The sequence below is a fragment of the Triturus cristatus genome, chromosome 7 (genome assembly GCF_964204655.1).
Source record: "Triturus cristatus chromosome 7, aTriCri1.1, whole genome shotgun sequence".
Taxonomy (NCBI): domain Eukaryota; kingdom Metazoa; phylum Chordata; class Amphibia; order Caudata; family Salamandridae; genus Triturus; species Triturus cristatus.
The window spans coordinates 465,914,917-465,942,735 of NC_140590.1; the positions used below are offsets into that span (position 1 = coordinate 465,914,917).

Below are 27,819 nucleotides of genomic sequence, written 5' to 3' on the forward strand. Positions count from 1 at the left end.
TGACACCGCCCCTGTGCGCCGACGTCAGTTCTGACACGACTTTCCATGCCAGAAACGCAGAGCCATGCAAGACACTGACCACTGGTGCACACAACTAGGGCCCTAAAAGAGAGTCTCTATCCCTAGAAGTCAGTTTGCAGAACGGAGAGGATGGGTGGGGCGGTAAGGAATTTATAACTACATATGTCTCTTGTTCATCTGAAAGAGACTGTAGTTAAAGATTCCTTACCTTAGACTAGATAACCAAGCAATACCAACCCTGGAGGTGGGTCTGCAAACTAAGTTCACGCCATGAAGTCCTGGGGAACAGATCGGCCAAAAAAGCCGTCTCTCCTGACTTGGCTGTCCAAGCAGTAATGCTTTGTGAATGTGTGCAAGGATGCCCACCGCCTGGCAGATGTCAAGCAACGGAACACAACGTCCCAGGGCAGTAGTGGCTCCCATCGCCCTGGTAGAGTGGGTGCATAGTCCTACTGGAGGTTCCTTTTTGCCCAAGAATAGCAGACCTTAATGCATAAGACAACCCATCGAGAGATGGTTCGTTTGTGCCCGACTTTTCTTGGCTCCCACATAACCCACGAAGAGTTGATCGTCCACCGGAAGTCTTTAGTGAGATCAAGGTAGAAGGACAGCGCACGTTTTGGGTCCAGATGGTGGAATCTCTCCTCTTTGGAAGGGTGCGGAGGCGGGAAGAAGGTGGGCAATGTGATGGTCTGGTCTATGTGGAAAGAGGTACCCACTTTGGGCCCAAAAGAAGGCCTAGTACGAAGGACCACTTTGTCTGGATGGAAAGCAAGTAAGGGAGTTTTGGAAGAAAGAGCCTGAAGCTCACTCACCCTGCGAGCAGATGTGATGGCAAGCAGGAAAGCAGTTTTCAAAGTAAGAAGACGAAGAGGACATTTATGTAGTGGCTCAAAGGGAGCCCACATAAGATAAGTGAGGACAAGATTTTTTTTTAATAACTTTATTTGTAATTTTGTGAGAGAGCATTTGTTTAATTAAACATGTGTACATTATTACAGCACATGCAGACAGTCTGTAATCTGATAATATAATACACAATAGGTAGCGGTCACGGCACAGATATGAAACATGAAACAATAGCAGTTGGTATCCAAAGGCAAGTTAAAGCAGAACAGCAGTGAGGACAAGATTCAAGTCCCACTGGGGCATTACGAAAGGAGAAGGAGGAAAGAGATGAGTAATGCCCTTCAGAAATCTGTTAACAATAGGGGACTTGAAAAGAGAAGGCTGATCAGGAAGGCGAAGAAAGGCCGATATTGCCGAAAGATAGCCTTTAAGGATGCCCACAGCACAGCCCTGCTGGGTCAAAGAATGAATGAAGAGGAGAACCTCAGAAAGAGGGGCAGAAAGGGGATCCACAACCTTTGCTGTGCACCATGCCACAATTCTGTTCCATTTACAGGCATATACCGTTTTAGTGGAGGGACGCCTGCCTGCCAAGATGACGTTACAGACTTCGGGAGGAAGGTCGAAAGCTGTCAACTGTCACTGCTCAATCCCCACGCAAGGAGGTGGAGGCTGGACAGGTTCGGGTGGAGAACCGCCCCCTGCTGCTGTGAAAGAGGATCCTCCCAAAGAGGCAGTCTGATCGGAGGATCGATGGCCATGCTCAAGAGTACGGGGTACCAGATTCTTCGTGCCCAGTCCGGAACAACAATAATGGCTTGGGCCCGGTCGCTCTTGATCTTCTTCAGCACTCTAGGTAGAAGTGGTACATGCGGAAAGGCGTACAGAAGGCCGCAATTTCACTTGCGACGAAGGGCATTGCAGAGTGAGTGCTGCCTTAAGAACTCTAACATGCAGAACTGCTGACATTGCATGCTCTTTGGTGGTGAATAGATCCAACCAAGGATCTCCCCACTGCTGAAAGAGACCTTGCACCACCTACGAGTGCAGACGCCATTCGTGATCCATCATGCACTGGTGACTAAGTTTGTCTGCCCTGGCATTCAGGGAACTCGCCAGATGTTGAACCACCAGGGATATGCCCTGATGTTCCAGCCATGTCTAAAGGCAAAGAGCATCTTGAGATATGGTCCACCCACCACTAGGCCCTGTTTGTTGCAGTACCACATGGTGGTGGTATTGTCCGTGAACGCCTGTACTACTCTTCCTTTGACAGAAGGAAGGAATGCCTTCAGGGCAAGACGGATCGCCCGAAGCTCCAGAAGATTGATGTGGAGTCCAGACTCAGCCGGAGACCAGAGACCTCTGATCCCCGCCTCTTACATGTGACCACCCCATCCCAGGAGTGACAAATCCATCACCACTGTGAACTCTGGTTGGGAAAGGGAGAGGGATCTGTCCCTGACCCAATCTTGGTTCGTGAGCCACTACTGGAAGTGGCTCGCAGTCCCCTCCGAGATCTGGACAACATCGGAAGAATTGCCCTGTTGCTGCACCCACTGGAACTTCAGGTCCAACTGCAGAGCCCGCATATGCCATCTGGCATGATCTACCAGCAGGATGTAGGAGGTCATGAGGCCCAGCAGCCTCAGAGTCTATTCTCACCGAAATCCGGGTTAGAGGCTGAAACATCGGTATCATAGCCCGAATATCCTGGACTTACTGCTCGGGAGGATAAGCCCGAAACTGTGCTATATCCAGAACTGCTCCGATGAAAAGGAGCTTTTGAGAGGGAATCCGGTGTGACTTTGGCATGTTGATAGTGAACCCCAGCAAATGCAGGAAGTCTGCTGTATCCTGGAGGTGGGAGGCGACAACCTGGGGCGAGCCCACCTTCAACAGCCAGTCGCCGAGATAGGGGAAGACAAGAACCCCTGATCTGCGCAGATGAGCTGCGACCACCGCCATCACTTTCGTGAACACCCAAGGGGTGCTGGTAAGGCCAAAGGGGAGCATGGTAAATTGAAAATGCTCATAGCCCACTATGGACCCGAGGTAACGCCGGTGGGCAGGCAAGACACAGATGTGAAAATAAGCATCCTGCAAGTCCAACGCACCATCTAGTCTCCAGGGTCGAGGGCAGACAGGACCTGAGCCATGGTCAACATTTTGAACTTCTCCTTTCGGAGGAAATAGTTGACGTCCCTGAGATCTAAGATAGGACGCAGGCCTTTTTCCTTCTTGGGTACCAGAAAGTAGTGTGAGTAACAACCACAACCTACTTCTGGCACAGGGACTCGTTCGATAGCTCCCTGGGCCAAGAGAGCCGTAACTTCCTGGCGGAGAAGGGCCAAGTAATCCTGTGACATGCGATGGAGAGTTGGTGGCATAGAGGAAGGGGTAGTCTTGAAGGGGAGGGGGTAGCCCCTTCGGACTATCTGCAAAACCCACCTGTCCAACGTGATGTTGTGCCAGTGGGGGAGGTGATGGTGGATCCTGCCGCCCACTGGCAACTGGTGGCCCTGAAAAGTAGGCCTATGAAGGTTTGGTGGCTGATGCAGGGGGGCATTGGTGGACTGGCACGCCTGCAGGCACCCAGCCCCAGGACGCTGGGTCCCACGTCCCTGGCCACACAATGGCTGGGTAGCCTGCGCGGCACTGTGGCTCTGGGTGGAACGTGGTGGGGCACCCCGAAAGGCAGACTGTATGGGGCGAGAAGTTGCTGCGAGGCCCAAGGCCTGGCCGTGGCCCTAGAGTCCTTGAAGCACTCAATCACATTGTCCGCCTTGTCACCAAACAGGCTATCAAAGGGCATGTTCAAAAGTGTGAAATGGACATACCCAGAGAAGCCAGACATTCTCAGCCAGCTGGCGGAACAAAACATCTTCTTCCCAAGATGGTCCAGCTTCTTAGATTCCCTATCTGGGGGAGCAGTAGGGAATGCTCTTTTTGAGGATGAGGCTTGGACCACCAAGCTCTCAGGGGTAGGGTATTGGGAGAGGAAAAGTGGGTCACCCGCGGCCGGGTGGTGGTGTTGGGCAATCATTTCCACAGGAGCTCCTGTGCTGGGCTTGGACCAAGTGCCCAGAAGGATGTCAGTGAGAGCCTCATTAAAAGACAGCAGGGGCTCCGAAGAGGCTGCACCGGCAGAAGCACCTCAGTCAGGAGGTTAGTTCTGACTGTCAACGTAGGAAGCTCGAGGCCCAAGGCCTCAGAAGCCCTATGCAACACCCCAGCATAAGAATCTCCCTCCACCGTAGCCACGGTAGGGGGAGGAATCATACCAAACTCCTCTCACCTGTCCAGCCCCTCAGGTTGGTCTACTAGAGGGTCAACAGACCCCTCCCAGTCCTCCTCAGGCTGCCACTCAGGGCAGTAGGGAACGCCAGGAATGAACTGTGGTACAAAAGTACCCTCCAGCACTGGTACCGACATCAGTCGTCGTCAGTCCGGCGCCCTGTCCAAATCGGGGGTGAGGCTGGGGTCGACGCCGGTTGGGGACGCAACCGACGTCGGGGTGTCGTCACTGGAATCGGTACCGGGGAAGGTACCGTGAAGTCGACCGGCACCGATCCGGATCCAGGCCTGGATCCTTGGGGACCCAGCGGCGCTGAGGCCGGAGCCACCAGCATCGAAGGCCCAGGGCCCCCAGCCGAGTCTTAGGGGCCCGAAGGAACGTCTGCGGAGTTGGGCTGCCCAAAGATCAGTGCAGCTCCTCATAAAATGCATGAAGAGGATCAGGGGACGCTCTGGCTCGGGGAAAAGGAAGGAAGCGTGGAGCCGTCCCAGCGGGCTCCGAGGAAGGAGCCGGAGAGTGACGATGCTCTGGGTCCCGTGTTGCGTCGGCCGACAGATAGGGAGAAGGCGAAGAGCAACAGTGTTTCTTCACCTGCCTCTTGTGCTTCGACTCACCCGAGGAATGCGAAGACTTAGAGGACGAATTGTGATCGCTCCGCGATCGGTCCCACGACCTTCCCTTCGAACAGGACCTCGAACGGCGCGGAGCGGTATGCCGACCCTCCAAATGCTTTCGGGACCACGTCCGAAAAGACTTCGGGTTCAGGGCCCGGCAGGCACCAGATACACACGAGGTGTGGATCGGTGACCGACATCAACTTGTGCTTGAAACCGGGCTGACGGCTGGAAATCCCTCGTGCACCAGGATTCGAAGACTCAAAAAGATGTTGACAAAAGTCGAAAAAGGGTTAGTTAGAAAGTGACTAAGGGGCACGCTCTCCCCGGATCTGCACTGGCTGGCGCAGAAAAAGAAATAACTGACATCAGCGCACAGGGGCAGCATCTATTAGACACTGCGATGTCATCCCGGCAACCGCGGCGCCAATGACGAACGCGGAGTCGACCGACGCCACCTACTGACGCGCAAGGGTACTGCTACAAAAAACTTTCTCTGGATCCAGTCTGACGCCGAGGGGTAATTCTAAGGTACGGAATCTATAACTACAGTCTCTTTCAGATACCTAATATTGCTATATCATGATTTGAATAGTTTAGCAGGAGCAGTGGCACTGGGCCCAAAAGTTGTCAGAACTCCTCTAAACACCTAATATTGCTATATTTTACTATTATACAGGCAATCATAAGTGCACAAGCACTAGGTCATGATTTCAATAGTGCAGCAGCACCGGGACCAAAAGCTCCAGGCATCCCACTGAACACCTAATATTGCTATATTTGATTTAAACAGGCAACCACAAATGCAGTTACCTTTTAGACAACAGGGTCATAATTTGAATGGTGCAGCAGGTGCAGTAGCACCAGGCCCAAAAGTTTTCTGACATGTCAAAATTACATTTGTCAAAGCACTCGGCATATTGGCTCTGAGGGTAAATGCACTCCTGTACACCAAAGGCTGCAGTACTCGTCCAACCAAAGATCAAAGTGTTTCTCAGTTGAAGGAACACATACACACGGAACCCACCACCTCCCCAGGATATGTAGAACAAATTAATCAGGCTTCAACTGAGGAAGCAATTATGATCTTTCAGAGTTACAGCAAAAAATACCTTAACACAGCCATTCTGCCTAGTCAAAAATAATTTATGGACTCATGCAATTATTTGGACATATTTCTCCTGACCACTGGACCCTCCTAGTATTCAAGTTCTGGAACTAGTTCATAGGGAACCGTATGAAACAATAGCATTAGACTTTTTTCAGTGACAGAGCAATGACAAAACTTGGGCATCAATCCTTAGCCCAGATATTATTGCTGTGAAAGCCCTCAAAAACAATTGTGGAGTACTTTTAAATAAACCCCGCTTTCGCAATCTGAAACTTGTCCCTGCCACATCTCTCGATAATCAATGTACATTTTTCCTTTTATTACCAACAAAACTCATACCTTTGAAGCTTGCTGTCCCATCAAGCGTTTACCAAGCTTGGATCATAACAATACTCTTTTTCTTATGACTCTCGGCGCTTCTCTTTAATCTACATACTGGCCTCATTGTAAGAATAAGGCTGGAAAGTGTTCAGAAGGCGGCAATAAACCTATATTTAAAAAGTAATCATGCAACAAGGAGTGGGGGTTGTCCTCGGTGATTGCCCCATGCAGAGCAGCCCCTGCCAGCTGGAGCAGCAGCGATATTGCTGTTGGCTGAAAGGAACGCTTTATCGTCCTCTCTGGTGAAAGACGTGCTGTGAGGCAGCCAAGCTACACGGGCGGATCACAGGAGCCTACCAGGGAGAAACAGGGACTCGCACAATCCGCCGATTGTCTGGTGTCAGACAAACCTCTCCGCCTGCTTTTTTGCTACTTGTACTTGTTTTTCTTCCCTTTCCCAAGTAATTAGTTTACAGTAGCTGCACCTCGGTCTTTGTGACAGGTGTGCGCGTGAGGAGAGAACCGGTTTCAGAAGTAATAACCTGCAGAATATTTTATGGCGGGAACTGGGTAGCTTCCAAGTGCTGCCTACACTGAGGTTGGGGGCAGCAGAGTTGGCATCTGAAAACAGAACTCCACTGGAAGCAGGCGGTGTAATATCAGGAGCAGGAAATGTTGAGCAATCCTCAGTTTACAAATAGTTTTCACTGCTTTGAGTTGCAGGCATTGAAGATGAAACCTGGAGTTCTTTATCTGCCATTGTGTTGTTGCTTTCCGTTCCTTTATTACATGATCTCTTCAGTAGGCGACTGAGGCAAGGGGAAACAGCACCCTCAGTCAGTTTAGGTCTAGGCTAGACAGCGCATGGCTGTCTCAAAGAGACACGTAGTGTTCTCTCCTTGGCCTTACAGACCAACCATCTCCTACCACTGGTAAACTTCAGCGTCGCTCTCATTTTCTTTGATGCCATTCGTCATGTTATGCGGGCGCCATGCCCTCTTCTCGTGTTTGGCCCTTCCATAGCGCATGAATCATGTACATGTCTCCTTACATTGCTCCGTTTGCAGAGCTATTTTTTTTCTTTGTTTTCAAGCATTCCATAGGAATACTTGTGTTTTCGGGCCATCTCCATTGTACACATACACACACACACACCCCTAAAATGCATGCACGTGTAAATAACCAAATGCATTCCTTAAAAAGTTATTAAAAACAAACAGAACTTTTTTTCTTTTTTTTTAAACACGATCCAATGGTATTAGAACGCTTGGTCCATCCTCCATCTTGCCATAGTGCTAACACCAGCCAATGGTATTGGAGCGCTTTAAGGGCTCACCAGTTAAATTGCACAATGGCACATTCATTGTCGTAGGCAGGGGAAAGCGTGAGTAATTTGAACAGAAGCACAAATTGTTCAGCCAACACAGAGATTCAATCCTGGTTTTCCAGTTTCCCTGTCGACAGCTCAGGATGTTATGCCACATCCTTGCTTCACTTCATAGCTCAACTGTTTCGCACCATCATTTCTACATTTGTTCAGTAAGACCACGTCAACATTGAACAAGCAGTGGCAAAGTCAACAGATCTCGGCAATGCCTGAGCAATTGGCCTTGTCAATATGAAAGTCTTAGCCACGTTGTCAACCAGCACATCTGCTGTTCAGCATGGCTGAAAGTCACAGAAAAAAGCACTATGATGTGGCCAGTGGAGGCTACGTCATAGTGTTTTTTTTGTTAGGAGGGGCAGGACAATCAACTCAACATGGGGCGAAAAGACTCAGTGTCAGCTCAACATCTTGTGATTCTGGGCTTTCAGTAACTTTCAGCCATGCTGAACAGCAGATGTGCTGCTAGACAACATGGATAAAAGACATTCACATTGACAAGGTCAAAAACTCTGGCTTTGCAAAGAATTATTGGCTTCACCAATGCTTGTTTGGAAAAAGAAATTGGCTACTTGTTTTATGTTGCATGTGCTATGGTGGCTTAGAATAACTGCCTACACTGACTGATATTGGAGGCAGCACATATGGAATCTGAATACAAAATGGCATCTGAAAGACAGCGTGCGATTCAATCGCAGCAGGAAAAACCGAGTGATCCTTCATTTAAAAATAAATGTCAATGTAATCAGTAGTAGACAATGGAGAAGGAAACTGGAGTTCTTTATTGGCTATTGATTTCCCTTCTTTTGGTTTTGTCCATCACATGATTCCTTGAGTAAGACTCTAGACAAGGGCCTTAAAGACCATCAGTAACTCTTCTGCACTGGAAAACAGCTGCAGTGGTCATGACATTTAGGAGGAAACATCTCTCTGGGTACTTGAGATTGCTCAAACGTATGACAGTGTAGTGTTCTGCAGTCATCCAGTGATGCCATTGAATGTCAGGATGTGAGTGTAGTAGGTGATGAGGTTAGCTTAGAGAGGCTGGGTAACATCAGCTCTTAGTGAGGTCCCTAAAGTATCCAGCACATTCCTCTATAACTCCTTAGACTTTATCTGATATAAAGTTTGGGCCCTGAACAGAGTCTTGGCTACTCTATGAGCTCAAACGTACCGCCTATTCAGTCTGCACAGTATCTGTCTGGGGTGTGGTCTACTGTAAGAATGGATTGCTCCACCACTTCGGTCCATGAATATGCAAGCCTGAGGCCCTCATTCATGATTAGGATTAATCAGTGATTGTAAGGCTCCTTCGTGGCTGCTTCGGTAAATCAGTTTCAATTCACCCCTGTGACTGACTAAATGCATTCTTGTCATTATGACAAACCTTAACTCAGTGACCTTCATGTAAGTTGACAGTTTTCCACCTAGTTTGGACAACAATCGCAGGTCTCTTGGTTTCTACATCGGCCCATCCCTTTCCTTCAAACAAATAAAGCATACATGTCAGATGGCCTGCTACCAGGTAAGCCAACCACATGAATACAAAGCATACCTCTCTATACACACATTCTACTCCATGGTACGGACTCGTGTCCTCTTTCACATCTACTGTAGCAACAATTTGCTGGCAAGCCTGCAGGATTGCACCCTGCCTCACCACCCAAAAATGTAAATATGACCACATAACACAGCCACATTTAAGCTACTGTGCTGGCTCCCTATATGGCATGCAAAAAGTCTCTGTAATCTACAAGTGAATCCATATTTAAAGATCATACTTGGCCCAAAAATACCTGCTCTCCGACTGCATCAGCACAACCAGGAGAATGATAGGTGGTATTGGAAAGTTCCAAAAAAAGAAGACAAATTCAGGAGACACCTTCTCTTCCTTCACGCCTATAATTCAAATGCAGGGCGACCCAGCTCTCATAACCTCAAGAAAAGATCTCAAGACTCCTCAGTCCTCCCTGTGAATCCCTCCGTCAATTCCTATTGATGTTTGTTCTCTTCCAGATGCATTTAATATACAATTCTCACTTACTATATTTTGGACCCCCTTGTTTTTGTAAACATCCACTCTTTAAATCCACCAGTTAAATTACATTCTCTCCTGACCCACATAAACTGATCTGCTGCCATTAAGGTCTAAGTCAACCCAAATATACAATTATCAATGTAAAATATGCACCATTTAATTTTTGGCGTGAAAAATCAGGAAGCTGCCCTCAGAACCAGGCTATCCATCCAACACCTTCATTGTAGGGGGAAGCAATTGTTCATCAGCCAGGCCTGGCTTTGAGTCAGGCACTCGTGTGTGTGGTCTGGATCATGTGAACAAGCAGTCATGGGTACCACTCATTTGCATTGGAACTGGTTGAGAACAACCAGATGTTCAAACTAATTGCTGTTTTACTTATTGTCTTATCCCAATAACCTTCTGTAGCGTATGCGCCTTGATCTGGGTAAATAACCAAATAGTGAGCTAGTGTACGACTGGGACACATGATAAATGTCTGTGCCCTATGAACTTGGGTATAAAGTGTTAAAATTTACCGTCACTCACTCTCACCTACCTAACTAGTGTACTTACCTGTATAGAGCATAGAAGGCTTCCGAAAGACAAGACTCCACATGCATTACACCAGTATGCTTTGGGCCAGGGAGTCTCTCTAGGGGCATCTTCAAAAACACCGGTTTTACAGGCCAGTGATAAAATGATAACCACCTCATAATGTATATCATATTTTTTCAATCCTCAACATTAGTAACATGGATGAAAAATGCAACCAAGGCTAATTAAAACCAATGTGTGTGTATTTATTTTATTTGACAATTACTTGTGGATCTTAAAATTAAAAAGTGAGCAAATGAAAATAGCTGCCAAACAATGACACATTCTCAGAGTCAAACTGTAAACTATTGAGGTTTGGTTTTTGGAAAGTGTTGTATTAAAAGACGTTGCCTCTTCCGGACACGTCTATTAAAATATTACACATTTGACTGGGATTGATTCGTAGTGAGTGAACCTTGGCAGGCACGTACCCGGTATTTCAGGTTTAGTTTATGCAGACAATGGACTGCCAGTTTGTAAAGAGGTCGAGCCTTATTAAAGTAACCCAATCGCAATGTGTCATTTCTATACTGTTGGGTCACAAGAAGTCATCTTTGAAAGCATTGTACATTCTACTTAATGTATGAAAACTTGTGTTTGGGTGTGAACAATCATAACAACACAGCTCTTGCTTTAACAAACAACCACACTTCATATAATAAAGTTGTGTAATATGTTCTAGTTATGACCTGTGTTTTGAAGCGACAATACTCCCAAGTTGTTTTTCATTCTGCCCTGAATTTCTACTGCTGCTACTCAACATGCAACAAGCTGTGCAACACGCTACTTTTCATTGATTAACTCACTCATTTGCAGCACACAAGCCGTTCAGTATCGGAGTGCAGAGAGTGATAGGAGGCATGAAGGGGTGCTGAGGGGGCCTGGCAGCGCAGGCAGCGGATCCTGGAACGTTCTGATGGGGAGCACAGAGAGGTGGAAGGATGCAGCAAGATCGTAGCAGCCATAGGTGTGTGGGCATCATGTTGAATGTGGAGATGCTAAAAGCGCCTCTCTGATTGGATACAGGTGTTTATAGGAAGACACCTTGCTAGCCAAAGCACCCACCTCACATGCTATAAAAACGTGAGGTAGTCAGTTGGAAACTCCTTTTAGAGAGCAGTAATCTACAGATAGAAAATGGCAGGGCCTGTCTTTTAGAAAGTCCAAAGAGGTGTGAAAACGTTTTTTAAGTTGTTTGTGTCAGTGATTGGGAGGCTGCTCAGATAATTACAAGAAAAACATTATAGCCTGTCAGTCAGACGTCCACCCCAAACACAGCACAAAAAACCCTTGTCTCAATCTGACACAGCTGTTTCCTTCAATAACATCCCCAAGACTCACTCATCAGCAGACTCCACAGAAGCCTCTTGTCCAGTCCTCAAATGCTTGCGATCCTTCTTTTTCTGACTGAGCACAACAGTATCAAGCTGTGCCCATTCGTATCCAACCACAAACCCAATGCCCACGGGGTTCCCCAAACCTCGCCTCATGTTACCAAACCTATTTAAACCTTACCCCCATATCCACTTTCTGAACCCTTTGCCTCAACTCACACCCTTCTTAAAATGTTGCACAGAAATCTATCTAAATGTCAGCAGTATCTAGGACAATCTTTGCAGACGTCCAGCTGCCAGGGCACCCCCAGGAAAACGATGGGGAGGCTCTGAAATTGTACAAAGCTGGTGTGCTGAGCAAGGGAGCAGACCCCAATGGAGGTGCGAGGCGCACTCAAGCACCTCTGCTGTGCCTGAATAACTCCCAGCGGGGGCCTACCAGCAGCATCTACATGGAAAAAAATGTAAATTGATACTTGTATAGCGCACTACTCACCCGCAAGGGTCTCAAGGCGCTTGTACGAATACCGCTGTGGAACCCATCCTGGCTTTCCCTGTGAGGCGTCCTCTCCTGGGCACCCCCAAGGTGGAGGCCAGGCATCCTTAGCGTTGTGGGGGCCGTTGTGGAGATTAGGCAAGCTATTGCCCAGAGTTGCAGAGTGGGACTCAATGATTGGAATGGCACCGAGGCGAGAATTATCAGGTCCGTGGAATTTTTGAGCCCAAGACCCGCCGAGGCGGGGAATTGAACCCTGGTCCCGGGCTAGACCTCTGCATCAGGGTCTGCCGCTCTAATCATTGAGCCACACTTCTCCACAAAAGAAAACAGTAATACCCATAAAGTACAGTGGTCTATCCTGTCCACACAGCCCACAACCAAGTTCCTTCAGGCAGACCAAACCTGAATATGCACAGTTCATGCCGTGTCCGTAATAGTCATAGCCATATGGCCTCTCTCCCTTTTAGGATGCCTCATCATGTTACTGGCCTGACAGTACATACAGATCAGTGCTGTCACTGGTCGTGCCTGGTTCGCTCCGACATTTCCGGAATGAATCTCGGGAATCAGGAATTAATTCAGAGTTCCTCAGGATGCCATTTCGGGCACACCACGATTCTACCTGGTGAGTGTGATGTGTTCAAGCTTCTTCTGCAGCTGTTTTGACGATGGATGCGGGCAGATTTTCTTTGTGTGGTCAGCTGTGTTAAGTCCCTCCCTCTGGAGTCCCGGCTTGCGGCGCAGTCAAGGGTGTCCAATCACTCACAAGCCTCTCCCAGTTTAAAGAAAAAGAGAGCTCTCCCCTCAGGAAGAACACTAAGCTTTGCAGGAAAAATTAGACTTTACTTCAAGTTCAAGTCTCTTATACATTTTTCCACTCTCAGCAATGTTTGCTCCTGAAATTTTTGAGTATAGTCAGGAAATACTGAAATGGGTGTCTCTTCAATCAACTGTGGGCCTTGCAGTCGGACATGTTAAAGAATGGCATATTGATCCCGGAAATTGAATAGGCGGGTGATCATCGCCCTTCGTGGGGCTCCAGGTTTCGGTGGCAGAGCTAGTGAACTGTGAGCCATTTTTACAGTGAAAAACGTAGACAAACGTTTAGGGTGGAGAGAGTTGGTGATTCATTCTTTGAGGAACAATTTCACTTACTGACCTTTGGCCTTCTCGGGGAACCCCACGAATCTTAAGTCATTCCTTCACGACCTGCCCTCTGCATCCTCTACTCGATCATCAAGTCAGGCAGTTAGTTTTTGGAGGGCGGAGACTGTACTCCTAAAGGTCTAAACTTCCTGCTGCAGGGCATCTACAATTTCCTCCGCAAAGTTGACCAGGTTGGAAACTTTTTGAAGGTCAGCGCGTAGTAAAGTAATGTCTTTTGCGACCAAGTTAATTTTGGAAGCCAGTTCCGCATTGTACTTCTATATTTCTGTCATTAGATCTGCCAACGTGGGGGCAAGAGCGAATGTCACCTCATGAGCGCCTGTCGGACACTTCTCCACATTATTCTTGGGTGGGCCATTGGGGTGCATGGTGTGAGTATAATTCACAATCTTGTTGGATTGCGCCAGCTTGGTTAACTTGTCTCTTTCCATGCTGTTGACAGAGACGGCATTTGATGCTGAGGCCACTTTTCGATACTCACAGGCTTAGATCGTGGTACTGCAAATAAGGTGAGCCTGAGCTCCCGGTATGACAGTCGCATGGGATGGGCTCTCTGGTGGCACCATTATAGGTTCGAACTGAGTACAGACATGACGGGGATCACTGTTTGGGTCCCCAACATTCTAAATGCATGGTGTAGTTGAGAAGCTGTCCAGTGGATGCATATCGGATCAATCTTGTGGCAGTTCCATTATGACTTGGGCATGCGGTCCCGCAGGTGCCTGAGGTAGATGGTTATCAATTAGGTCAGTCAGTGGTAATGCGCTCCTTTAGAGTTCTTGATTCGAAGGGTGGCAGATTCATGGAGAGCGACCCAGTTCACAAATCCAGGGAGAGAAGGGCGCTGGATCCAGAATCATGGGCCCATAGCAGCACTTCACCCGTGCCCCGCAAACACCAGAGTGTGCTCGGTGGAAATGTAAGGCCACTCAGGAGCAGTAGTTCAGATGAAATCAGGCCAGGTCACGGTATATCAAGCAGGCCCTGTAGTGGGTGGGGAGCTAAGGCCCGGCAATCATACAGAGTCTCTCCGCGATTTGGTACAGTAGGGTAAGGCGAGCCTCTGTGCTGCTGAATGTCCATGGGCACCTAGAGGCTCAAGCGACATCGCCATGCACAGGACCAGGGGAGGCCACCAGCTCTCCCTAGGATATCGCAACAGCTATGAGGAGGGGGTTTTGGTTTAGGAGCCATCTCGGAGTCCACCACCTACAGCGTAAGTGTCTAACTTGGGAGGGTTAGCTCGTTAACCAAGTCTCACCAGGCCCAAACACCGTTCCTAGTGTGGGGATCACTCAGACCTTACACCAGGCAAGGTGCAGCCAGTCGTGTCTCTCCCCTCTGACCTGGTCGCAGGGGCTGCACTTACTTTGAAGGGGTGTTGCAACTTGCAGGGTGGACAACGGGCAGCCAACACAGCCCGATCCAGTCTCACCAAGGCCCAGCATGCACAGGCTGCATAGTCCACCTGTGGTGGGTATGGCCCGCAGGGCCCAGCAAGACAAGCAAGGAGTCCCCTCCACCTGCGGTCATTTGTGGTTCAGTGGTGACGAATCTGAGCAGCCGTTGTGGGGTTTTATCAGAGCGCTGATCCCTGGTGGAACACTGCGCAACACACATTCGGAAGCTGAGACTCACTGTGGCTCAGGGCATCCCCCGAGAATACACCCAAACTGGGCCTCTGGCAGGCTCTCATAGCTGTGGGCATTGGATGAGCAGAGATATAAACAGGTTTTGAAGTTGCTGGCGGGAGCACTGCCGAAGTGCGTCTAGTCGGCTATGATGCCTGGCCCCGCCCCCGAGTTAGACAGTTGAGGGTGCGTGACTTGACCAACCATCTCTCATTGTTGATTTGATTTATAGACATTAGGTGGAAGTGGAGTGAACTCACGCATAATACTCCCGTCTCCCAATATTCTTAAAATAAATAATTCTTAGGGTTCTTTGGTACCACCTAGAAACATTTTTGGGTGAAATCTGCAAATTATGTAAATTGTCTGGCAAATTATGTGGCAAATGCAATAAATCCATAATTATGTGGCAAAAGATTCAGATACAGAATTGCATAACTCCACTATCCCTCACCATTGCCTTATTTACAATGAATTCATGAAAGGTACACCTAAATATTATATTTTAAATCAGGGTCCATTGTTAGCTAAACTTTGAAGAAAAAAACCTTTTTAAAGCAAACTAATCCAAAAGAAACTTTTAATACAAAAAATACATAACGTGTAATTGTCATCTCGGCGTTTTAGTAACATTTTTGAATGTCATCACAACTTTATAGAAATATTGGCCTACTGATGAAGGTATGAACCAGTCAAGCCCTCAATCTGTCTAGAAAAAGAAAGGAACTGGATAGTTATATGGGCGCACAACAAGGCAAATGTACTTTAATTAAATAATAGCAACATTTTAAAGAACCCTCAAGCCAATGTGTGTGCAAACACACTGGCACTGGAAAACTCTATATTATTGTCTAGATTAATATGATAATTCTAAGGTCTTGAAAGATTTAGATATGTTGCTCTTACTCATATTTAAAAAATATTTCTTATTGATGTTTTAAATGATTGTTGGTTAAGAATGTAATGTTGGTAATATTATTTACAATTGCACCTACCGGTCCGCCTTCATTAAATTTGCCAACATGGCAAAACCATTCTTGGGTGCAGAACCAAGTAGGCATGATAACTGTTGGGCCATGTGAAGTGAATACCTAAAAGACAAGTAAAAAGAAAGTTATAAAGAATGTAGATATATAACAAAGCTTTATTTGTGCTTCCTATTGCTAACAAAACAAGCTCTTTTACACTGAAATATTTGTCAAAACAACTGTTAAAAAAGGTGTATAAAAATTAATTCTTAAACACTTCTAATTTATAGATTTTTTTAGCACCTTGAAAATATCATCATAAATACACATTAATCCCTGGATTACTTACGGATAATCTTTAGCAAGTTTGTGTCAGACCTTAACATGTTTGAGGGAGAGCCCACCGAAACAAATACTAATTGTTATTTACATTAGACAACACCGCCCCGGAGGGCAGGGTCTTCATCCGGTCATCTCCTCTATCAGAATTCACTGAAAAGTCTCAACAAGCAGCCAATGTGGCAAAGTCTCAAAGACACCCTTAATGTAAAAAAGTAATCAATACCGGTAAATAATCAGGGCATTACCTCTTTGCTCTTCTTCCTCAACTATGAGCATGTAGGCTATACATTGTTTGGTGTGCAAATATTCTTCTCTTCTCATTATTTTTATTACTAATAACAATAATCATCTTCATACTTAATGCAGGAGTAATGTAAGAACTGAACATGCAATAAATGCAGGAGGATAGCAAATCCGAAACGTAGGAAGTTGGGCATGTGGAACTGGATAAGAGGTACACAAACTGGTAATTCGACGAGTATCAAAAAACAGGACATGTGAAAAACAGCATGTGGATAACAGACGTGTGGACTCACGGACAGGAAATGGAAATAGATAAAAGTCAAGTGAAGTATAGTAAATCCGACGTGGAATTTAGTTCACTAGTAATAACACTCATCCGGAGCAGGGGATATAAAATTGGATTCATCGTGTGTGGATTATAAGAAATGTGAAATAGAAATGTAAGCCAGATACATTGAGAAAGGGGGCGAAATTGGACCTAGTGAGAAATAAAATGACAGGCAGTAGAACATGCTGGCGAGAAATAGGAAATTAGGAAATGTGACCTATGATGAAGGCATGGGAAAAATGATATTCAAGAACACTCAGTTGGACCTAACAAATGTTTAAAATGATGAAGCATATGTACCACCGGGACACATAATAGTACATTTCAGCATTCACCACCACTGCAATTCGTGGAGTGTTTAGATAGAAATGAAATAAGGCAGATGTGGCTGTATGCCAGCGGGTGGAGACAGAGACAACACATCTAACATATTGGGAATAACTTCTGTGATGAGGAAATTAAGTAATTACTAGAAGTTACTTGAATATCTTCAAAGAAATGGATTTTAAAATGTACATTTGAAAGTCTTGCTCAGTAGAAAAAGTACGAGAAAAGGATATCGTATGAATGAAACCTTTCCATTAAATTAGACAGAAGACCCAACAGCAAGACAAACAGCATGGCAAAAGGAGCTATTGTAGTACGTTGGAAGAAAAAAGATTGCTCAAAGGTAAATAGCAAGAGATTGTGAAAGGGATCACAATGCAGGTAAGCGTGTGACAAAGTTGCCTGCATTATAGGGTTGAGGGCCCATGAGTGTGGCCCTAAGATGTAACATAATGTTGATACCACAAGTGTGTGAAAAAAGATATTAACTTAAAAAGCAATTGGGGTTCTCAGAGACTGGGTGAATGAACCGGGGTAAATTGTATGAGTAGACAGACTTCCACAAACCTTATGATTAACCAAGAGCAGAAAAAGACGGCTTAACAACAATAAGTCTTGGTACTCGAGGCCAATTTACAAAGATTAGTGTGCACCCAAGATGTGCAATTTGCAAATGGGTGTGCGATGCGGCAAATAATGGTATCACAAATTGTATGATTGTAATGTTTGCAAAATAATCTGCCTAATACTTAGCTAGACCACAATTAGCTACTCCTTGAGAATGTCTGCAAATAGGATAGCAGCACGCAGGGAACAGAAGACCATCATACTTGCACTTGCTTTCTCAAACGGGAAATTGGAAACATTTTTTTAAGCAGACGCCCAATTAAGGGCAATGCGCTGCTTTACAAAAAAAAAATCCTGTGTGGGAACACATCACGCAGAGCATGTAATAATCCTTTTGACCATAGCATGTCCCGTCCCCCTCCCAAGGCTGCCCGACACAATTCCTACAGGTAGAGGTGTCCCAGAGTAACAGCTCAGCAAAATGGGAGATCAGCAAAAGTCTGTGGTTTTAAGCAATGAGAAGGAAAGAGTATACCCATGTGTAGATTACCTCACATTACATTTTTTATCTATGACAAATACAACACAGTATCTGCGCAAGCACACACTTGATAAAGATAATACATGGTCTAAAGTACTCCCTCCCATACTTAATAAGAATATTGCAAGTCACTGAGCAGGTCCATGACTATAACCAGAAAAAAGCCAAAGGCGGAGCTTCTTTATAAGGTCATGGAACTACATGGAGACTTGCAGTATCCTTTTCCTATATGTTGAACATTATTTTATTCCTTACAATGCAAACTCTTGCGCACAACATTAACATTCTGTAATTCTCTATTAAACTGTTTCCCCTTGATTCTTACTAAAGGCAATAGATGGCTGCGGGATTTGTAATTTATAAAAGGCTGTAGATAAATGTTAAAATTGAACGTAAAAAAAGAAAAAAATGTCTGTAGGATAAAATATGTAATTAACTCTTGTAATGACGTTTTTTATATGTATACTCACACAAGTGCTTCCACTTCTGCTAATGATAGTTAATTTCCAAGGAAAATTCTGAGCAAAAATACGTTATAAGGGAACTCTTGATTTCAGTCAGTCAGTCATAAACGTATTCGGTTTTTTGCTCAACCATACAAGTCACATATACACACAAAGATGCCATGTATTTAAAAAAAGAAAACACGTGAAAGACATAAAACCAACCATAAGCAGCTAACACAGATAAAACACATTAGTTAAACATTCTCAGTTATCAATTTTCAAGACACTGGGCCTTAGCAATAAAAACAGTCGTTTTTCCAAGTGCATAGTGTCATTTTTTGTGTAAAATTTCTTAAAAGGACAACAGTGTGTGAGCTAGAACATTTAAACGTTAGATAAAAGTGCATAAATAGTTTTCCACTGAAACTACAGGTTCCGAACATTAAGTAAAGTGTGTGGTGGCTTTCCACTGTGGCTGACAGGTTTCAATCAAAAATAATTCATATTCTTATTGTTTTTTTTTTTTTAAACTCTTTTTATTAAACTTGCTTAGACCATCAAACAGTACAGGACATATAGCACAAAGCATGCGGTAAATTCCCCATCTGTAGGACAATGACAGATCTTCAATGGCACAAGTGAGACAAAGGATAGTAGATATTAAAGTCTCAATCCTCCACCCGTCTACCAGTACTTCCGCCATCGCCCCCAAATTTTCCGCCATTTTTTGGTGCAGCCTCTGCTTTTATAGATAGTTTCCTCGGCCCTTTGGCACCAGTCTATGTCTCGTACCCATTGGTCCCATTGAGTCGGAGTCCACGAGCCCCAGTCCCTTGCAATATTCCTCTTTGCTACCCCCGCCGCCAGTGCCAGCCAGATCTCCTTGTGTCTAGTCCAGTCAGAGTCACTTCTAATCATTAATAGTAGCCATCGGGGCTCCAGCGGGACCGCTGAACCCACCACAGTCGCCATCACGTCGACTACCTTAGTCCAGAAAGGGACTATCTGCGGGCATTCCCATAGGGTGTGGTAGAAGGTGCCCTCCTCCCCACATCCCCGTGCACAAAGGGCAGACTCACTCCTCCCCCAGGAGTACAGATGGGCGCAGGGATAGTACACTCGGTGCAGGATCTTAAGCTGTACTAACCGGAACCTGCAACGGATTGCAATTACCCGTGGGCTCTGTAGGGCGTCCTGCCAGTCTTCATCTTCCAGTTCTCCTATGTCCCCCACCCATCTCTCCCGCAGCGTCGCCAGTGGGTTCGTCATGTTATTTATGAGTTTGCGATATATTTTGGAGGTGGGCTTTTCCGCTATCGGGTCCAGGAGTAACCTATCCTCCATAGGGGAGTACTCTGGAATAGTCGTGCCGCGCACTATGTGAGCCCGCAGGGCGTGGGTGAGGCATAGGTAGTGGTAGTGTTGGTAGTCGTGTAGGTCATACTCTTTTTAAGGTAGGCAAAAGATCGCGGGGCATCTCCCTTCCAAACGTCCCCGAGGTATTCAATGCCTATGAGTTTCCAGCCCCGGAACCCTGTCAAACGAGTCCCATCCGTCAGCTGGTCCCCGTGCCATATATGGGGGTTCTACCCGTCAGGGAGCCTGACCACCCCAAAAATGTACTGGCCTCCCTCCAACATTGAATCACCACCCCGGTGTGTGACGGCCAATCTCTTCCCTGTTTACGGGCATACAACAGGGGCTCGCAGTTACCACCCGGCATAACTATCCGCTTGAGCACCCCCGTTGGTAACGGGTATGGCGTGTTTTGCAGGATGTAGAGCAAGCGCGGCAGTGCGAGCATTTTGAACATTGCCGCCCGACCCATAAGGGAGAGAGGTAACGACCTCCAGTGGTTCACATCGGTTTTAAGGCACAATAGTTGGGGTTCCAGGTTCCTAGCGAAGAACTCCGCCCTGTCCCTTGTAATGTATAGTCCCAGGTATATAAATCCGTCTACAGCGATAGAAGCGGGACACCGGGTCGGGATTCTCGGTGGAGGGCCTGAGAGCGGGAAAATCACTGACTTTCCCCAATTAATCTTATAGCCCGAATAGCTACCAAACAATTCAAAGAGGTGTAGAGCCTGTGCGATCGAGTGGTATGGCCAGGCCATGTATAACACAATATCATCTGCGTATAAAGAAATACGCTCCTCCCACTCATCACTCAATGCCAGGCCCCAGAACGACCTGTCCCTCCTAATCCAGTGCGCCAGCGGTTCCAGGGCTAATGCGAAGAGGAGGGGGGACAGAGGACACCCCTGCCTAGTGCCCCTTCGTAGTGGATATTCTTATTGTTAATGGCTCTCAGGAAAAATGTAGGATTCTGCCGATGAATAAATGCTAGCTTGATATTAGGTATTCACTAAAATGCAGCAACGCTTAATTAACAAAACCAGAAAGATCAAGAAATACAATGTAGATGATCAATTTGAAAAAACAAAGCAGTTTCAAAGGATAACAGATAAAACACCAAACTCTCGATTTCTTTTTTTGTATTCTGTTCAGTGTCTGCTGACAGCAACCATTGTGATACAACTCAACTGTAAAAAAGTGTTTCCATAGAATAGCAAAGTCACTTTCCTATCACGGGTGACTGGTGAGGTCACGAGTAGACTGCAATAAGGACATGTGACACAGGTCATTGTTTTATACAGTTATTGTACTCTACCGTGTATTATAAAGTTAATTTTCTAGTAAGCATTGGGGATACCGAATGCTTTTTTACAGGTCTTTCAGTAAATGACCACAGAATGTATTTTTAGTGGCTTTTATGTCAAGGTTAGAAAATAAAATCATTCCTATTCGTGGAGCTTCTCCGCGAGCTAGAAGCGACGTCGGGAGCGGCCCTGGCAGAGATGCAGACTGGCTGAAATGACGATGAAATCCATGATATCTAGACAATAGCAAACGTTCAAACAACCACGTTGAAATGAAATGAGATTATGATAGCAAAGTCGTACAGCATAAAACCTTTCATAGGACGGCAATAAAACCAGATGATGAAGAGACACGCTGTAAATGGGAGTGTCACATAGGTGGGGGAGAGTAGTATTACTTCACTTTCAAATTGAAATGTATAAAACATACAGTGCAATTGTGAATAGTACTGAAAATGGTCTGGGAAACTCCCCTCTTATGAGCATAATAATGTTGACCTACGTTGCTATCATGTTCAATGGCTAACATATAAATAAAGATGTGAAAAATAACCCTTAACTTTTAACTGGGAAAGGAGGCTTACAAAATAGTGAGTTCCTTTTGAGTATTTGGTAGCAGGAGACGAAACGATTTCAGCATTAGTGCGAGGTGAGGGTCGACCTGGACAACGAGGCTCTTCACTGCCTTTTCGTCTAAGCACCTGATTTATAATTGGTGGACAATTCATCCTCCCTCCTCTTGGTTTCCATGTGTCATTCAGAGTGCAGGGAAACACAGAGTTTCTAACAGCGGAAATGCGGGACCCAAGCCTAGAGGAATTGTGTGAGAGGTATGCCAGTGCAGGACCATGCCTCCACACCATTCCAACAGGCATTCCTTAAACCCTGGCCCGACACGTGAAATTAAAAAAACACTACATGCCCCTTACCTCCCCAGATATTCGCACGCAACTCCCAGTGGTTGAAAGGAGCTTAGATTCGCTAATAACCCTTAAGAAAGACATTCATTTTCGTGGAGGGCTGTCTTCAGGGATAAAATAAGGGACAACAGGTCCACCATACAGGTATTCTTTGGCAGAAATGCTGCCTTCCACATTCTGTTTTTCAACTCGAAGAGGTTCCCACCAAGGACATGGGAAACACTAAATCAGACTCGAACTCAGACTTTAATAGCTAAGAAAAGGCAGAGAGTTCCTGCCTCAATAAATGCATATTTTACCATCAAAACGTTTAGCCCTGACTGGGGAATATCGACAACAGACAGATATCTCATTTTTCTGATTCACTCAGGGATAATTGGTTCAATGCTTGTAGAAAAAAATCCATGCAGCTTTGCGATCGCACCATAAACGTAATCCTATTGGGGGAAGAGTTGTGGGATAGTGTTGAGATGCCTGTGAGCAGTGCTTAATTTGTGCCGGTGCTATCCAGTGCTTAGCACCGGCACTTATTTCTCAGGGCCGGGTCTACACTTTAGCCTCTACTCTACACGCAATATGGTTAAAAATTGGCTGCACGCTGCTCACTGAGCTCAGAGTAGGGTGCCAGCCTCCCCCGTGAAGAGCTGATATTGCCAGTGACTGCGTGCTGGTAAAATATTTCAAATTGGATGCAGCTGCTTGGCGCCCGCCTTTTTACAAGCCACATATTACCGCCAGAAAATCAAACTTCCTGGGTCCCTACCTTGGCGTAGGTCACTGTCACACCACATTTTGCAATCGTTCATGAGCTTTGCGCTACCAATGAACGATTGCAAAATATATTATTAGCCCGCCCCGTCCCTCCTTGGCGAATCTTCAAGTGTGTGCCCACCCACATTCGGACCAATAAGCATTATTTTTCACCGCGGCCCGCCCAGAACTGCGCAGCTGCCGTGCTAATCATCAGCCAACGACCGGAGCAAGCAGCGTGTTACGCAGCATGTCTCCTGTGAGATGCAAAGACTAATCATCATGAGTAACGTGCCTCCAGTCAGGTCACATGCTTGCACTGACATATTGAAGTAAGATAGAACATACAGGGATTGGCTGCACTAAGGGTCACCGCTTTTCGGTTCTGGCTGAAATTGCCCCAGTGAACGAAGCCCAATGCTTGTAAGCCTAGAAACCAGCACAACTCCTGACAATCAGGCCAGAAACAAATGCTTCAGATGCCACACTGCCCTCTCATAAGCTCCTAACGGTAATAAAATGACATCATCCAACTCCCAACAACTCAGGATCGCAACGTGAAACACCTCGCCTTCCATTCTAGGACTGTAGACATAACAGACATTGTCGGTTCCTGGACTTCATACAGTACCTGGTTGTTCTTGGGCCTCCCTCATTGTACAATGAGAAAGTAAGTGGTTACAGAATGCTTATACAGGCAACTGATGAATCCTCTGACACTATCCGAAGATTGTATCCTGATGTTCAAAATGCGGCCAATTTGAAGGCTTAGGCCCTAATTATGAGTTTCGTAGACCGAGGAACAGCAGACTCATGGTGGCGCAGCGGTGGTGGTCCAGCCACTACCGCAGCAGGAAAATCCTAATCTGGCAGGCGGCCCAACCATGGGTTTGGAGGTGCGGGAACGGGCGGCTGGCCTGGGGGTCCACTCCCACACAGCCAAACTTGTAACCGGGCCCGAAGTGTATTGTGCGTAGTGCTGTGTATGTGAACATGCAAACTCCTAAAAGGATTCTAGTCTGTCAGCCAACCGCAGCTAAAGACTGGCAGAAGCTGTCTAGTCCTCGTTCTAACTCAACAATATCACAACCTGTTCAGTCCTGACCTCCTTCCTGACTGTTGAACAGATCACTGCCTATTTGTAAAGTGAGAACTGTTACAGATCAGAAACGAAGTAAAACTTCCCATTTTCAAACTGGGGTTTTTGGTTATTTTGTATCTCTCTTAGAATTGTTAGCACTATTGCCAATGAACGGGTTGATTTAGTTCCCTACAAGAGCAAAGCTAGACAAGCAGCTAGATAGATAGCTAAATAGATAGATGATAGATAACCACTAGTCAAATAGACAGATAGATTTCTAGATAGATAGACATATAGACACACATAATTACAAACACATACTGGCTTTAGCGCACTATGAATAATTCCATATGGAGGGCAGAGGAGTAGTGAATTAAACGCAACACTGGCCCATAAGGCAGCTACACATATGATACAGCAGGCCTTCGAACCCTCCACATTTCTGCTCTTTTTCCCTGCAGTCTTTCGTGTAGCTCTGCATACCACAATGTGCGGTTTCCTTTCATTCCTGCCAAAACCTCTCCTGAAATGCAAAGGCTGAATCGGGTTCCTGTTGTAAAATACGTGGAGTTATAGGACAGCTTTTGTAATCTCCTACTCATGTGGATCACCAAGCAGGCATGGTGCACATTTCCAGCTTTGATTTATTTTTCTTTCCAGTCACATTCCTTTATACTATTGCAAGCGAGAAAGACATATGTAATTTTACAGTGCATAGCCTCGAACGAGGCTCCAACAAAGCCACAGATTTTCTATTATTCCAAGAAGGCTATTATGTGAGTGATTTAGAAAGGGGAGATTCTTTTATTTTAGAAATGTTTTTTGCATTTGAAGCGCTTCCCGTGCTGTAATCGTACTTACAGAGTCTGGTAGAAGGGCGTGTACCTACAGATGGTGCTATAGATTGGGCTTTGTACAAACAATTAAAGCCACGTTTAAGCAGGGTTTTAGTATGACTTTGTGTTGTGCCAGGGTGGGGTGAGACCGAACAATTAGATGATTCTCTGCATTCATGATAGCAAGGAATAGACAGAGTCCAATTAAGAAACCCAAATCCCAAAGCGCTTACGTTTGACAATACACACAAATTCCCTTGTCTCTCAACTGAAAAGGTGAATTACATTTATCTCCCAAATTGAATTCGTTTAGAACAGCAAAAATGGCATCACTACCACCATCCTGTCTACAAACATGTATGATGGTGTTTATGGTCTGGCGTGACAGTTCTCGCCAGCCAATTTGATTTTTCAATTCTGTTTATTGGCATTTCAAATAACTTACATGTTTCATCTGCCGTGTATGGCACCACACAACCAACATCTACATGTGTTCATCTGAATCACCATATACAGTTGCAATAACAGATATTCAGTGTTGTGTTGACCAATAATATCATCTGTGTCTGAGTTAGTAACAGATAGTCTTATCAGATATTTTCGCTGGGGTTCCCAGTTGTCTCTTGTTCTGGAAGTTACGGGTAGTTCTTCCGCATACAGTGCGAGGTTCTCCGTACAGTATACCATATCTTTCAACCAATGATCAGGTTTTGGAGCTAGTTTGCTCTCCCAGTGTATAGCCATTCGTCGTTTAGCTAGTAGTAACGCAATGCGCACAAATTTCCCCACTGCCCCTTCAGTTGCGGCACATGGCCTAGTAAAAAAGTTTGTGGAGAATCATGAAGCATAATCTCCGTCATTTCATGAATGTGTGTTAGAATCGCATCCCAGTACGCTCTCACTCTATTGCATCCCCATTTAAGATGTAGAAAGTCTGCCTCTAGATGATCGCATTGCTTACAGGTGCTGGTTTCCCTCAGGCAGCACTTATGTAGTTTAACAGGGGTTGGTAAGTTTGATGTATAAATTTGAAATGGATAATACGCAGTTTTCCATTAGGCGTGAGGGCGCCAGTCAATTTGCATATGTGTTCCCAGTCCAGTATTGATAATGGTGGATCTAGGCTTTGATTCCAGCGAGCTAAGCTTCTGTCAGCATCGGGGACCCTGTCTTTTCTTACTTCTTTATAAAGTTTTGTGATAAGCTTATGTCGTGAAGGTGCAACTAGTATCATCTGTAAGGCACTCAATGTGGGTGGTTCAGTCGGGTATGTGACGTAGTGAGCTTTAACCGCTTGTCTCAATATATGCACAATAAAATTAAACAGTGGCTCAGTTGGAGATGCGAGCTAAGTCATCTGCCGTGAGAAAGTGTCCGTCTGGATAAATATCTTGCATATTAACTATGCCCACTTCCCTCAGTGCCCTTAGCGAACCCCCTTCCTGCGTCACTGAGAGTGCCGCATGATGTGCAATAGGCATTGACGGGGCATATATCTGGAGTCTATTAGTGATGTTACCTATGGTTTGCCATGCAGCAACAGTCGTGTCTATAGAGTTTATTTCTGTTGTCGGTGTACCTCTGCGCGTGTGTGTGATCACCCCCGACAGCGGTACAGGATGAGCGTCCCCGTCCTCTACTGCAACATGGGGCGTGAACACATGTGGGCAGAACCAATAGTATGCATATTGCGTTGAAGCCTCCCTGAGCGTAATCCAGCGTCATTGTGGACCAGCCCACTTTAGCCTGCCGCCCTGCCCATATCAAGCGAAGTAGTGAGGATCTCACTTCTTTGAAAAAGCGTTGTGTCAGTTTGATTGGGATATTACTAAATAAATATTAAAAAAACGCAGTAAAATGACCATTTTAATTATGGCAATACGGTCAGCCAGAGAGAGTGGTAGGCAATTCCATCAATTTGTTGGTCCAGGGCGGTGTAGGCTTTACCGTAATTTTCTCTGATCACTACTTCGGTGTCTCGGTGTACCCAGATGCCCAAGTATTTCACCGGGTCCGTGGTCCACACTAAAGGATATTCCACAGTCGGTGATGAAGTATTATCTGTTAGGGGTATCATGATTGATTTATTCCAGTTAATTTGCAAGCCGGAGTGTAGTCCGAACCTAATGTATTCCCTCAGAATTTTCGCTAAGTGTTGTGTTGGTTCCCTGACGAATAGGACCGAATTATGCATCGCCAACGCAAACAGCAAAGGCAACAGCGGGCACCCTTGTCGAGTGCCTCTGTACATTTTAAATGTTTGGACATTAAACCCCCGACATACACCAATGCACGTGTCTGTGTACAAGAGCCGAACCCATCCCAGGAATAACAATGGAAATCCCATGCGTCGTAATATGCGAAACATATATTCCCATTCTATGGAGTCAAACGCCTTTGCCGCGTCTAACATCACCGCAGCAGCCGGCAAAGCAGGATCTAAAACTTGAAACATAGCAAAGATAGTGCTCAGATTTTGTGACATAGAGCGCTCCGGTATGAAGCCCGATTGATCTGGGAGGACCAGGTTGGGCACAAGGTGTTGCAGCCACGTGGCTAAGATTTTTACGGCCAAATTTATCAAAGATAGTGGGCGATAAGATTCGCAAACATCTGGGGCTTTGTCCTTTTTTAACAAAGTGATGATTAATGCTTTGCGAAGGGACGGTGGCAGGGAACTGGTCTTGTGCGCCTCTGCATACATTTCCAGCAGGGGAGGTGTAAGCAAATCAATATATTCCTTATAAAACTCAGCTGTAAGGCCATCCGGCCCTTGAGCTTTCTGATTAGGCAGTGCGCGAATTGCCGCTTTTATGCCCGCCTCGTCTATCGGTAGGTCTAGATATTTCCGGTGAGTGTCTGATAGCCAAGCGCATGATTTATCTGACAGGTACTGTGCTAGGTCTTCGTCAGATGTGTCGCCCCGGGAAGCGTATAGCTCCGAATAAAAACTGTGGAACTGATC

The 27,819-nt window shown here is 45.9% G+C and overlaps 1 protein-coding gene across 1 annotated transcript in view; it reads right to left on the minus strand.

The window, feature by feature from the left end:
* The window catches only part of QTGAL (queuosine-tRNA galactosyltransferase), a 2,029,717-nt gene that overhangs the window by 655,600 nt on the left and 1,346,298 nt on the right, over positions 1-27,819 (minus strand). The window contains exon 7 of the mRNA XM_085616796.1: positions 15,839-15,934. Within this exon, the coding sequence (XP_085472922.1) occupies positions 15,839-15,934 (96 nt within the window). The remainder of the gene's footprint in view (positions 1-15,838; positions 15,935-27,819) is intronic.